General features: G+C 40.4%; 1 protein-coding gene across 2 annotated transcripts in view; it reads right to left on the bottom strand.

Annotated features, from left to right (window-relative positions):
• The window catches only part of pparab (peroxisome proliferator-activated receptor alpha b), a 70,323-nt gene that overhangs the window by 17,884 nt on the left and 38,635 nt on the right, over positions 1-13,804 (bottom strand). For both annotated transcript variants that reach the window (XM_060839897.1, XM_060839898.1), the window contains exons 3-4: positions 8,403-8,563; positions 3,019-3,157 (exon numbers count right to left, since the gene is read on the bottom strand). In XM_060839897.1, coding sequence (XP_060695880.1) covers positions 3,019-3,157; positions 8,403-8,563 — 300 coding nt within the window. The remainder of the gene's footprint in view (positions 1-3,018; positions 3,158-8,402; positions 8,564-13,804) is intronic.

The raw sequence follows: 13,804 nt of genomic DNA, 5'->3' as shown, positions 1-13,804 counted from the left end.
GAGAAAGAGAGAAAAAGAGAGTTGAGTGCAATATGATTCTTCTTTGGAACTGAAGGGGACAAGAAAATAATGGTTTCCATGTTGCTGACAAAAAGGGAATAAGACACAAAGGGAGCAGATGGTGAGTGGGCCCAGACCAAAAGGCAAAGGCAGTGCTCATTGTAGTGGCGATTCCAGGATGGAACAGAAAGTGATTGAGGTCAAAATATTGAGAGGGAGTAAAAAATAGTTCTTAGGGCTAAAGGGATCAAAAGTTATGGGGAAGAAAGCAGAAACAGAGTACGGACTTAGATGATCAGCCACCATCATTTTGAATAGCCATGGAGGCTCAAGGGCTGAATGCCCCACTTCTGCTCCTCTTTTCTATTTTCTATAAAAGATATTGACGAAGAATGGGTGTTAAGACTACATCTTAATAGTACAAGCTACATGCGCCTGATGAAGAGCTTACACTCAAACATCAACTCTCCTACTCTTCAGATGGTGCCTGACCAGCTGTGCTTTTCCAGCATCACATTCTTCAATTCTGATCTCCAGCATCTGCTATCTTCACTGTCTCCATGGCATGAAGATGACAGGCAAATCTTGTGGTATAAGTTGGAGAGAGGTGCTTTGAAGCCACCATATAGGAAGGCAAGAGGTAAATACTGAGGCATTATGGCTGGGCATCAGTCAAAGTAACAAAGAAGGGTCACATTTGGCAGAATATTTGCTTGAAGAGCTGGGATGAGCATTTCTGTTCCTCTCAACTCACAAAGAGTGTTATGAAATATGTTTACCTGATTACCTGGCTGCCTTCAAATCCCATTAGTTTCCAGTTTTCCTGACTTTGGAAATTCTAGTTGGCTAATAGGAAATTTAAAATGTTTTTTACTATACTGTAAGAACTTGTTTTAAGTATTATAAGTTGATGTCCTACTTCTCACATGGGAAACCTGTCCTTGTGGATCTTAATATTGACTTTACAAAGACTTATAAAATTGAAATTTTTGAGCAGTATTACTTTTTCATGTGAAAAGATAATTCAAGTTGCAGATAGTATAAGCACACTCATATGACCTCTTTTTCCCTAAAAAATAGTGTGCATTTTTCATTTCAGGTACCCAAGATCTGGAAACTTTCTCAATACTGGAGGAAGAGGAATATGATGGTATGGATGAAGAGGCACTGTCACTCAATCTGACACCAGCAATCACCAGCTACATTTCAGACATTGTGCATAATTCAGACGCCAGTAAAGGGAAGGGATCTGTACATGTTGAAGTACCTGGCATAAGGGAGTGGGAGCAAAGGATACCACATGGTCCAGCTCTTGAGAGGGTAAGGTTGGATGCTAGTTCTACTGTAAAGACCTCAAACAATGAACTTTGATGACCAAGCTAAAGTGTGCACACGTAAATAAATGGTTGATGCACCGAAAATACTGGGAAAAGGCCTGATCACAATGTCTCAAAGAAACATTTAGGTGCCAATTAATTTGGGGTAGGACTTCACTTGGGCTCATCCTTTCCAATCAACAATGCTGTGGAACTAATCATGATTCAGTGGCTAATGCAGAAAAGGAATATGTCACTTAGCTCCTTAAGCCTGCTCCATTATTTCATGAGATCACAGCTGATGTGTGACCCAACTCCATTTACTACCTTTGTTCCACACCTCTCATACATTCAATGGAAAATAATGTTCTGTAGTGGATTTAGCATCAATTGCCTTCATGAAATAGCATCCCAAACTTCTATACCCATTTGCACAAACAATATATTTTATATTTACAGGAATAATGTCAGGAGTGAGAAACCTCAGTTGTGTTGATAGATTGAAAAAGTTGGGTCTGCTTCCTTGGAGAGAAGAAGGTTAAGTTAAGATCTGATAGAGGTTTTCAAAATCATGACTGGTCTAAAATCTAAACAGAGTAGATAGGGAGAAATTGTTCTTAACCATAAGAGCACGAGAGTGTAAATTTAAAGTGACATGCAAATGAAGCAAGGAAGATGAAAGAGAGAGAGAAAAAAATTCACACAGCGATTAGTTAGGGATGGAATGCATTGTCTGGAACTGTGGTGGAGGCAGGTTCAATTAAGATATTCAAGACAGCATTGGATGATTATTTGTCTAAAATTCCATAGAATCCCTATTGTGTGTAGGCAGGACATGCAGCCCAACAAGTCCATGACTCTCCAAACAGCATCCCACCCAGATTCACTCCACTACCCTATCCCTGTAACTCTTTATTTCCCATGGATAATCCACCTAACGTAAACATCTTTGCACTGTGGGAGGAAACCGGAACACCCAGAGGGAGACACAGGGAGAATGTGCAAACTCCACACAGTACCTGAGACTGAAATTGAATCCAGGTCTCTGGTGCTATGAGGCAGCAGTGCTAACCACCGAGACACCATGCCACCCCAATAAGAAATGGCATGTCAGGATTTGCAGAAAAGGCAGGAGATGAGCACTAGGTAGTCGAACCAGTGCAGGCCTTCTCAGAATTGTCATGGTTCATGACATTCATAAATGGTACTAAATTAGCTCTTGATGTTTCCTTTCTTTTTCCTTTCATCCCCTCTAATATTAACACTATTTTCTTCCATACTTCCTTTCCTGCAAGTAGCTTTTGTGTTTCTTTGGTCTTGCCCCAAACTGCACCTTTCAGCATCTTGCAGACTGATGTCAAAGATGAACTAGCAAGTATATAAAACTACAGGATTTGATGTCAAACAGCAATCATATAGGCAGTCAAGGAATTATAACCACGTAATGCAGCTACTGAACCAGATCAACCAAGTAAATACTACATGCACATATTGGCCATACAAAAAATAAGACCAAAATGTAACTAATGCAGCTAAATTAGGATGCACTGTGTACAATATGGTACATAATGCGAATACATGTATAGGAAAAAAAATTGTACATCAACCTGTGAACAATCTATGCACCTGCTAATCAAAATCAGACTCAATATTTATGCTTTTGATTAGAAATCTAAAGTAAAGTCATATAGTCTTCTTGTACCATTGTGTGACATTCCCACAGCAAGGCACTTCTGAAAACGACAGCACTGGCACTTGTTGCGATTCTTCTTTTGAATCTTACAGTTGCGTTCACACTGATCATAGTCCAGTTTCAATCGTATAGTCCTCCTAAAAAAGCCCTGCAAAATAAAAACCCCTGTGGCAATTATAGAGCAACTTGATTCTAGTGGAATACAAGATTTTGGTTTTTCAATAATACAATAACACAGGAATAGGACATCTATTGGAAATTATTATTGAAGCATGACACATTAGGTTATGGCAGACTTGAAATTTCTTTTACAAGATTCTATTTCAAATGTACAGAAGGAGCAAAACTATTTCATCAAGGATTGAATTACAAGAATACAATTGTGCTAAAAACTAAAATGCCCAGCCAATGCACTTCCCAATCCCATGTTATCTCTGGTGTCCACTTCCTATTTCTCAATATGTTGGTCCTTGATGTCTTTGACTAAATGCATTTGAGTTTCCATGTGTAAAGTGATGGGACCCAAGTCCAACTCACCCGCACCTCTCTCAACCCTTCCACGGTCTCTAAACTATTAAACTGCTTATGTGATGATATGCAATTTGGAGGAGTACTTGCAGATGTCGGCACTCCCAGATATCAGTTACCTTCATCCTTTTAGGTAGTCGAGGTCATGAAACTAGAAGGTGTTAATAAAGAAGCCTTGGTGAGTTGTTGCAGTTCATCTTAGAAATGTCAAAATGCACTAATTAAGGACAGAATGAAGGTGATGGATAGCATGCCTGTCGAACAGGCTAATTTGCCCTCAATAGTGACAAATTTGAGTACTGTTGGAGCTGTATGCATCCAGACAAGTGGAGATTATTTCTTCAGATTCCTGAATTGTGCTTTGTAGATGATGTACAAGCTTTAGAGTGTCTGGAGGTGAGTTATACATGACGGAATTCCTAGCCTCTAGCATGCTCTTAGGTTGATTCCCTGGCTTCATGGTAATGGTAGCATGGAGGGCTATGCCAATACGAGGTTACAGATTGTGGTTGAATATAATTCTGCTGCTGTCTTATAGTGTCTCATGGATGCCCAGTTTGGAGATGCGGCATCTGTTCAAAATCTATCCCACTCAGCATGGTGACAGGGTCACATAACACGATGGAGAGTATCCTCGATTTGCATGCGGGACTTTGTCCCCACAAGACTATGCAGTTACCATTACCCCGATACTATCATGGACAAGTGCAATTGCTGCAACTAGACTGGTGAAAATAAAGGTCCAGCACATTGTTTTCCCTCTTGTTGTTTTCTTCACCATCTGTTGGTCCAGTCAAGCAGCAATATCCTTTAGGATTTAACTAACAGTAGTGGTGCTACTGAACCATTCTTGGTGATGGATATTAAAGTACTCCATCCAGAGTGTAATGCCACCCCTTGTGCTTTTGGAAGAGAACGAATTCATAAAATTCAAGCAGTTGCGCATCTGCCCTAATAACTTCTGATGCATCTCAGTGTTATATTTGTTTTTATACATTTACTGTGGAGTGCAATAGTGCAGTTTATTGCATTAAATTATTTATCTAGCACATTTAATTTGTTGTTTTGGACTTTCAGTTACTACATGGGAGGTGACATGTATTATTATTGGACTGTTAATCCACATACCAGGTAATGTTCTGGATTCAAACCTGGGTTCAAATCCTGCCACGGCAGATGGTTGAATTTGAACTAAATAAAAACAAAATCTGGAATTAAGAGTCTAATGATGATCATGAATCCATTGTTGATTGTCAGGAAAATTCCACTTCTCACCTGGCTCACCAATGTCCTTTAGGGAAGGAAACTGCCTTCTTTACCTGGTCTGGCCTACATGTGACTCCAGACCCACAGCTATATGGTTGACTCTTAATGCCGGCCTAGACCTTATCCCATAAATGAATTTTAAAAATGGCAGTTAGTCTAGTCCTCCTGATACAGTTCTTTCTCCCTGGGAAAGAATACAATACCCTGGATATTCCAGACACGACAAGAAATGGAAACATACATTCTCGACCAAGCCTAAATGTGCATTGTTCTCATTTTACATATCAGGAGCCAAAGATTTCCTCTCCTGTCCACAGCACAAAGCAGGCAAAAGGAGCTCGGAATGTGAATGCAAGCTACAAACGGAGTGAATCCAAGCCTTATTTGAGGTCACTGCAGAAAAGCAAACCCCTGACATCCATCTCTAGTATTCTGAGAACTGCTGTGTTTATGTGCCAACAGGTCTACACAGGTGTTGTTAAGGCTTTCTTTATTCAACTTTTAATTCTCACGAGTTACCACCTGACAAACACTGCTCGCTCAAGTTCACCACCCCCACTTTCACTCTGCCCACTTGCTCTTCCTCCCTGGCTCTGCTCATCTCAAAATCTGTCTCAGCCTTGTTCATAACCAACCATATTACCCCTCTTCTCTGTAAATCTGGCTCCTCAATTGTGGATGTAGAAAAGTCTCTCCTATATAGATCCACCTCCTCAGTTCTGCTGAATGGAGAAGAACAAAAGCTGCTGTGGGTGTAGAGTGGGGCTGGTGAGTAGAATCAGAAGAAAAGGCATGAGGCATAAGTAAAGCTGGGACACAGGATGTGAAGCGTGCTTCAGTACCCCAAGTGTTTTAAGAGAAGGTTTCACCTGGATATTCTCCGAACAGGTTAATTACAAATGGCATTCAATGTTTCCTTATGGCTACCTAACTAAATTAGGTAAATAGCTTGTCAAGCACAGGGTAAACAGCCCAAGTTTACATGTTGGCGATGACACCAAGGCCATCAGAGTGGTCACAGAGCCATTTCTGGAAAACTACAGGTCCCTTGCTTTAGTGCAAGTATTTTCCCCAGAACTTGTGGTGATATTCCAGTCCTGAGCAATAGTGAACATCTCAGAATTCTCTGCTTTTGGAACTAGAAGACCTAAGCCACAGTCTGCACCAAAAAAAATCAAAGAAGTGAAGAGGTCGTCTTGATTTATGAAATTGACTTTACCAGTGTAGATAGTTAAACTTAATCATTAACCTTTCACATATTACTGAAGTCTGATTCAGGTTGAGTTCAAAATTGGTTGATTTTATAAAGCTCTGGTTAGGCCCCATTTGGAGTACTGTGTTACTGTGTCCAGTTTTGGTCCCCACACCTCAGGAAGGACATACTGGCACTGGAACGTGTCCAGCGGAGATTCATACAGATGATCCCTGGAATGGTTGGTCTAATATATGAGGAACGGCTGAGGATCCTAGGATTATATTCATTGGAGTTTAGAAGATTAAGGGGAGACTTAATAGAAGCTTACAAGATAATACATGGCTTGGAAAGGGTGGACGCTAGGAAAATTTTTCCTGAAGGCGAGGAGACTAGGACCCGTGGACACAGCCTTAAAATTAGAGGGGGTCAATTCAGAACAGAAATGTGGAGACATTTCTTCAGCCAGAGAGTGGTTGGCCTGTGCAATTCATTGCCGCAGAGTGCAGTGGAGGCCGGGACGCTAAATGTCTTCAAGGCAGAGATTGATAGATTCTTGATGTCTCGAGGAATTAAGGGCTACGGGGAGAATGCAGGTAAGTGGAGTTGAAATGCCCATCAGCCATGATTGAATAGCGGAATGGACTCGATGGGCCGAATGGCCTTACTTCCACTCCTATGTCTTATGGTCTTATGGTAGCCATTTCAGTCTGGACAAAAAAAAAAATTTCCACAGTAGATCTACAAACAAAGGTTAGCAAATGAGTCAATTTGCCCATCTTTATTTTCAAGTAGAAGATTCAATTGTGTCCAGGCAATGGGGCACCAAGAAAGTTGCTTAGTCATACATAGGCCAAGTTTTAATCAAATAAACTGAAATTATTTTACTAATACTCACACAGATCTTGAGCTCAAATAAAACGGAGAGAATAAATTTAAAAAATTAAGTTTTCTGCTGCAAAATAAATGCTGAAACCTATTCAGACACTGTTTTGAGAAACCAAAGAGAGGCATGATTTGATTAACTTAGCAAAAGGCAATGATGCAGGAGTTTTATAGATCAGAGGTCAGGCCATTTCTTGAATAAAGAGATCTATTCAGATTACCTGGATATAAGGAAAACTCAAAGCCTTTAAAGCAACAAGAAAGTAAAGAAACTGCTATCCTCATTGATCAGTGCATGATACTAGTGAAAGTTAGCAGAATAGGGAAACTTGACCATTGAAAGAATATAGAGAGTGGACTTTATAACAGTGCACAAGATAATAAGTGAAACTTAAAAAAATTAACCTAAATCGCTATTTCAAAACAGAGGGACAAAGATATAAGATTAACAACTATTTTTATAACACCATTCCATGTTGTCTTCATCACACAAGATGTTCCTCTTTGAACCCAATCAGTAATTTCTTAAGCAGCATTTATCCTTGTAGGACAAGATGACAATTCATATCTGGCATCAATCCAATTTATTTCAGAAATCTCTTTACTTTTCAACATTTCTTTCACATTTTCTTTGCAACATCCTTCGTCAAATGAATATTGTCAGAAAGAGAACATGATATTCTACGGACAGATTTTGTGTGATTGTTCATTTCTAAGATTTCCTTCACTATATTAGATAAATACAGTCCTAAAACTATTACTTTCATTAGTGCCAATGTTTCAGCAATTAAAGTGTTTGGAACTAATTTGTTAATAATATTGGACTTCAAGACCAATGGACAATATTACTCTTTTCCAGCAAGAATGTAATAAGCCCTGTCATATTAATATACCTAGTCTGAAGATTGACTTGCGTAGCATCACTAAAAATTACTAACTTTACATCTTTTGGATTACAAGGCTGGAAACATGAGAGCACATTTCTCTGAATTTAATTTCTTCAATGTTTTCACAACATTTACGTCCTCCTCAACCATAAAACATGCTAAAACATGATACACACAGTTCCAATAGGATATAACTAGCATCGGTTCTCGCCTGAATGCACAACAAGATCAACTGACCAATCAAACTTCTTAATAAGTCGCTTTCTGCCTTGCGTTGGTTGGAGGTTGAGAATAGAATAGGATGGAAGAGACTCAACTCCACCTAATATCACCAACATGCACAATACATGAATGACATTAGCTGATGTCATAAAGATCTTCAAGACTGCATTTAACCAAATATCTGATGTCCTAAGCATCTGAAATCAAGTATTAAAATGTCAGGCAACACAAAGACGGAACCCTTCTGACGTTGTACGTTTAGTAAAATGGTCAGAATTGAACACAAGTCAACACAGCTCTCACCTTTAACCATCACTAGAAGAGCCATCGATAAAATCATTGTAACATTACACTGTTGATTTTTGTTGTCAAAACCAACAAAATCTTTCAGTTAAAAAAAGACTTGCACATACCTTACAGCCCTCACAGGCATGTACACCATAATGAAAGCCCGAGGCCTTGTCCCCACACACTCGGCACTCTATGCTGAATCCAGAGGTGGAAGCTTCATCTTGGTTTAATGGTGTAACAGGAAAGATGGTTGATGATGGACTAGAGGCTGGTGTAAGAGTATCTGAAAGTTGATGAGGAGGAGACAAAACAAACCTTATGATATTAAAGTAATCCAAGTAAAATGGAGATAATATTAAATATTCTAAAAATAATCCATGAGGCAGGGACAATAATTCATTTCATTCAAAAAGTCAAAACTAAATTTAAAGCAATACAATTCAATTCAAGGTCAAAAATAAGAATAACTTATAACTTATTACCAGTCACTGGGTAATTCTTCCCAACAACTAGCTACATCACATGTAACTAGATAGTTTGAAAAAGAAAGCAATATTGCTCTTTCAGAAAATAATTGATTTTATAATGGATCTGTAGTTCTCTCCACTGTTGTCTGTCTTTTAATGGTAAAAATTCCACTATTACATCATAATTTTTTTAATAAAATAACAATGCAGGCCTAAAGTATCAGAGCATGCATCAGCTATTATAACTAAAGATGACCTAACCTCCAATTTGCTTTCACCATTTAGTATGGTATCCTGATACATTTTACTAAAAGCAAATCAGGTACTACATTATATCTTTCATCTGGCACGCAACAAGAACATCAACTCATGGCGAAACAAACTAAATTTCATATCAGAACTAACATAGAATGTAGAACAATACAGCACAGAACAGGCCCTTCGGCCCACGATGTTGTGCCGACATCTATCCTAGATTAAGCACCCATCCATGTACCTATCCAATTGCCGCTTAAAGATCGCCAATGATTCTGACTCTACCACTCCCACGGGCAGCGCATTCCATGCCCCCACCACTCTCTGGGTAAAGAACCCACCCCTGACATCTCCCCGATACCTTCCACCCTTCACCTTAAATTTATGTCCCCTTGTAACACTCTGTTGTACCTGGGGAAAAAGTTTCTGACTGTCTACTCTATCTATTCCTCTGATCATCTTATAAACCTCTATCAAGTCACCCCTCATCCTTCGCCGTTCCAACGAGAAAAGGCCGAGAACTCTCAACCTATCCTCGTACGACCTATTCTCCATTCCAGGCAACATCCTGGTAAATCTTCTCTGCACCCTCTCCAAAGCTTCCACATCTTTCCTAAAGTGAGGCGACCAGAACTGCACACAGTACTCCAAATGTGGCCTAACCAAAGTCCTGTACAGCTGCAACATCACTTCACGACTCTTGAATTCAATCCCTCTGCTAATGAACGCTAATACACCATAGGCCTTCTTACAAGCTCTATCCACCTGAGTGGCAACTTTCAAAGATCTATGTACATAGACCCCAAGACCCCTCTGTTCCTCCACCTGACTAAGAACCCTACCGTTAACCCTGTATTCCGCATTCTTATTTGTTCTTCCAAAATGGACAACCTCACACTTGGCAGGGTTGAACTCCATCTGCCACTCCTCAGCCCAGCACTGCATCATATCTAAGTCCCTTTGCAGCCGACAACAGCCCTCCTCACTGTCCACAACTCCACCAATCTTCGTATCATCTGCAAATTTACTGACCCACCCTTCGACTCCCTCATCCAAGTCATTAATAAAAATTACAAACAGCAGAGGACCCAGAACTGATCCCTGCGGAACTCCACTTGTAACTGGGCTCCAGGCTGAATATTTACCATCTACCACCACTCTCTGACTTCGACCGGTTAGCCAGTTTTCTATCCAATTGGCCAAATTTCCCTCTATCCCATGCCTCCTGACTTTCCGCTTAAGCCTACCATGGGGAACCTTATCAAATGCCTTACTAAAATCCATGTACACTACATCTACTGCTCTACCCTCATCCACATGCTTGGTCACCTCCTCAAAGAATTCAATAAGACTTGTAAGGCAAGACCTACCCTTCACAAATCCGTGCTGGCTGTCCCTAATCAAGCACTGTCTTTCCAGATACTCATAAATCCTATCCCTCAGTACCCTTTCCATTACTTTGCCTACCACAGAAGTAAGACTAACTGGCCTGTAATTCCCGGGGTTATACCTATTCCCTTTTTTGAACAGGGGCACAACATTCGCTACTCTCCAGTCCCCTGGTACCACCCCCGTTGACAGTGAAGACGAAAAGATCATTGCCAACGGTACTACAATTTCCTCTCTTGCTTCCCACATAATCCTAGGATATATCCCGTCAGGGCCGGGGGACTTGTCTATCCTCAAGTTGTTCAAAATGTCCAACACATCTTCCTTCCTAACAAGTATCTCTTCTAGCTTACCAGTCTGTTTCACACTCTCCTCTTCAACAATACGGTCCCTCTCGTTCGTAAATACTGAAGAAAAGTACTCGTTCAAGACCTCTCCTATCTCTTCTGACTCAATACACAATCTCCCACTACTGTCCTTGATCGGACCTACCCTCATTCTCGTCATTCTCATGTTTCTCACATACGCATAAAATGCCTTGGGGTTATCCTTGATCCTATCCGCCAAGGATTTTTCATGCCCTCTCTTAGCTCTCCTAATCCCTTTCTTCAGGTCCCTTCTGGCTATCCTGTATCCCTCCACTGCTCTGTCTGAAATCTGTTTCCTCAACCTTATGTAAGCCTCCTTCTTCCTCTTTACTAGACATTCAACCTCCCTCTTCAACCAAGGCTCCCTCACACGACCATTTCTTTCCTGCCTGATAGGTACATACATATCATGGACACGTCGTATCTGTTCCTTGAAAAAGTTCCACATTTCAATGACATCCTTCCCTGACAGCCTATGCTCCCAATTTATGCTCCTCAAATCCTGTCTTACAGCATCGTAATTTCCCTTCCCCCAATTGTAAAATCTACCCTGTTGTGCGCATCTATCTCTCTCCATAACCAAGGTGAAAGTCACAGAATTGTGGTTACCATCACCAAAATGTTCACCCACTAACAAGCCCATCACTTGTCCCGGTTCATTACCGAGTACCAAATCCAATATGGCCTCCCCTCTGGTTGTACAATCTACATACTGAGTTAGAAAAGCTCCCTGGACACACTGCACAAAAACCGCCCCATCCAATTTACTTGATCTAAAGAGCTTCCAATCAAACTAATTCAGCTTTTTCCAAATTATTGACTGTCTAGATTCAATTATAGCCAAGACTGCGCTGGGGGAAGAAAAACAGATTGAAACAAAAGAAAATATTATTCACACAATCAAAAACGTTGCTAACAATGTTTCATCACTTCATTGTGAAACAGAGATATTGATGACACAATATTGCGCATAATGCATCACTTCAAACTTAAACCAGGAACAATCAGCAAAATCTGATTTATAGATTACCAAGCAGCCTTCTCAAAAGATCTAAAATATATTCTGCATATGAATCTGCCTAGCTACTCATAAATTTTAATCTTATAAAGAATTATGCAATGCATAAACAAGCTGGTCAGCCTAAACACACCCATTTAATCTTGTTGTGTTTCCTCCAGTTTGTCCCCTTGTTCGAGAGTGGGAAATAACTATTACTTGAAAGGAATTCAGGTCAGTGTGATCAACACGAATCAACAAGCCATTAAGTTGAATTGTAGACCTTGGGCTGAATTTAACCTGGCCCTTGGGAATAGTGAGTCAAGGACTGGGGCAGAAGCAAGTGTACAACTGGGAGACAATGTCTGTTGCCTTCTGGATCACCCAGTTCACTTGCAGCTTTCCTAAGAGAGGCTAACTGAGGCCCTTGTACAACCATCAAACTATCAAACACGTGCAGTACAAGTTGGCAGATTCAAGGGAAGGACACTCCTAGTTGAGTAACCTGTGGCTCCCTGATGGTGCTGCTGTGCATAGGAGCTGCCTCATAGAAAAATCAAATACACGCTCTCCTTTTCTGACTAGCCTTGAGCGCGATTGCGCAACTACCTGGCAGCTTTTGGAGGGAGGGGACGGATTGGAAGATACGGAAAAGATTCTAGCCTTAAAAGGGCAGGAGCCCCAGTGCCAAGCAGTTAATTGCCTAACTGGCACAGAACCAGATTAAGGTTGATCAAGCCAGCCATTGCTGGCATTATATTCAACCGTTTGTCTGGACATGAGATAAAGCAATCAAGATCTTATGGGATAAACGGTTGAAACATTCTGTTAGACGTTCCAACACACAATTATGAAAACTACAGTTGAACAGTTTCACCAACCTTAGCAATAAGAACAAGTAGTAGATGAAAGATAGCATAAACGGTATTTTGAGGAATAATCAGCATTTCTTTCCACACTGTAATAAAGCAGAATCTTGGAAATGAGACACATGCTGACTGGGTCTGATGCCATCAGCATTGAATATCTAAAAGTAATTTCTTGAAAAATAACAAATCAGCTTTTTCAAGCTAACTATAAAAGAATACCACCTCTAAAGAGGGAGTCATTCCATGAATAACAAATCTTACGCAGAAGACATAGGGTTCAATATACTCTATGCTTTACAGTTTGCTCTGAATGATCAAATAGTGAAAAGATTATTACATATTATATGAACAAGAGAGAATCTGTCAAGAATAGAAAGGTACAACAGAAGATCACTATTAAATAAATAATTCAAGAACGAACTTAGATAAGTTGCTCACAAGTATTAGCAATAAAAAAGTATTTAACTTAGAGTCATAGAGATGTTCTGCACAGAAACAGACCCTTCGGTCTAACTTCCCGATGCTGACCAGATATCCGAACCTAATCTAATCCCCCTTGCCAGCACTTGGCCCATATCCCTCCAAACCCTTCCTATTCATGTACCCATCCAGATGCCTTTTAAATATTGCAATTGTACCAGCCTCGACTACTTCCTCTGGCAGCTCATTCCATACACGCCAACACCTGGCTTGAAATATTTGCCCCTTAGGTCCCCTTTAATATTTTCCCCCCTTAAACCTATGCCCTCTAGTTCTGACTCCCTCGCCCCAGGGAAAATACCTTGTCTATTTACCCTATCCATGAGTCTCATAATTTTATAAGCCACTATAAGGTCACCCCTCAGCCTTTGATGGTCCAGGGAAAACAGCCTCAGCCTATTCAGCTTCTCACTATAGCCCAAAATCTCCAACCCTGGCAACATTCTTGTAAATCTTTTCTGAACCCTCTCAAGTTTCACAACATCATTCCGATAGAAGGGAGACCTACACACAATACTCTCCAAAAGTGGCCTAACCAATGTCCTGTGCAGCTGCAACATAAACTCCCAATTCCTATACTTGCAAGAAACCATACCAAATGCCTTCTTCACTATCCTATCTACCCTGTGACTCCACTTTCAAGGAACTATGAACCTGCACTCCAAGGTCCCTTTGTTCTGCAACACTAACTTTTTAGTT

The sequence above is a fragment of the Hemiscyllium ocellatum genome, chromosome 19, assembly GCF_020745735.1.
Source record: "Hemiscyllium ocellatum isolate sHemOce1 chromosome 19, sHemOce1.pat.X.cur, whole genome shotgun sequence".
Classification (NCBI taxonomy): domain Eukaryota; kingdom Metazoa; phylum Chordata; class Chondrichthyes; order Orectolobiformes; family Hemiscylliidae; genus Hemiscyllium; species Hemiscyllium ocellatum.
The sequence above is the reverse complement of the archived record's forward strand: the minus strand, read 5'-3'. Positions and strand labels throughout refer to the sequence as shown.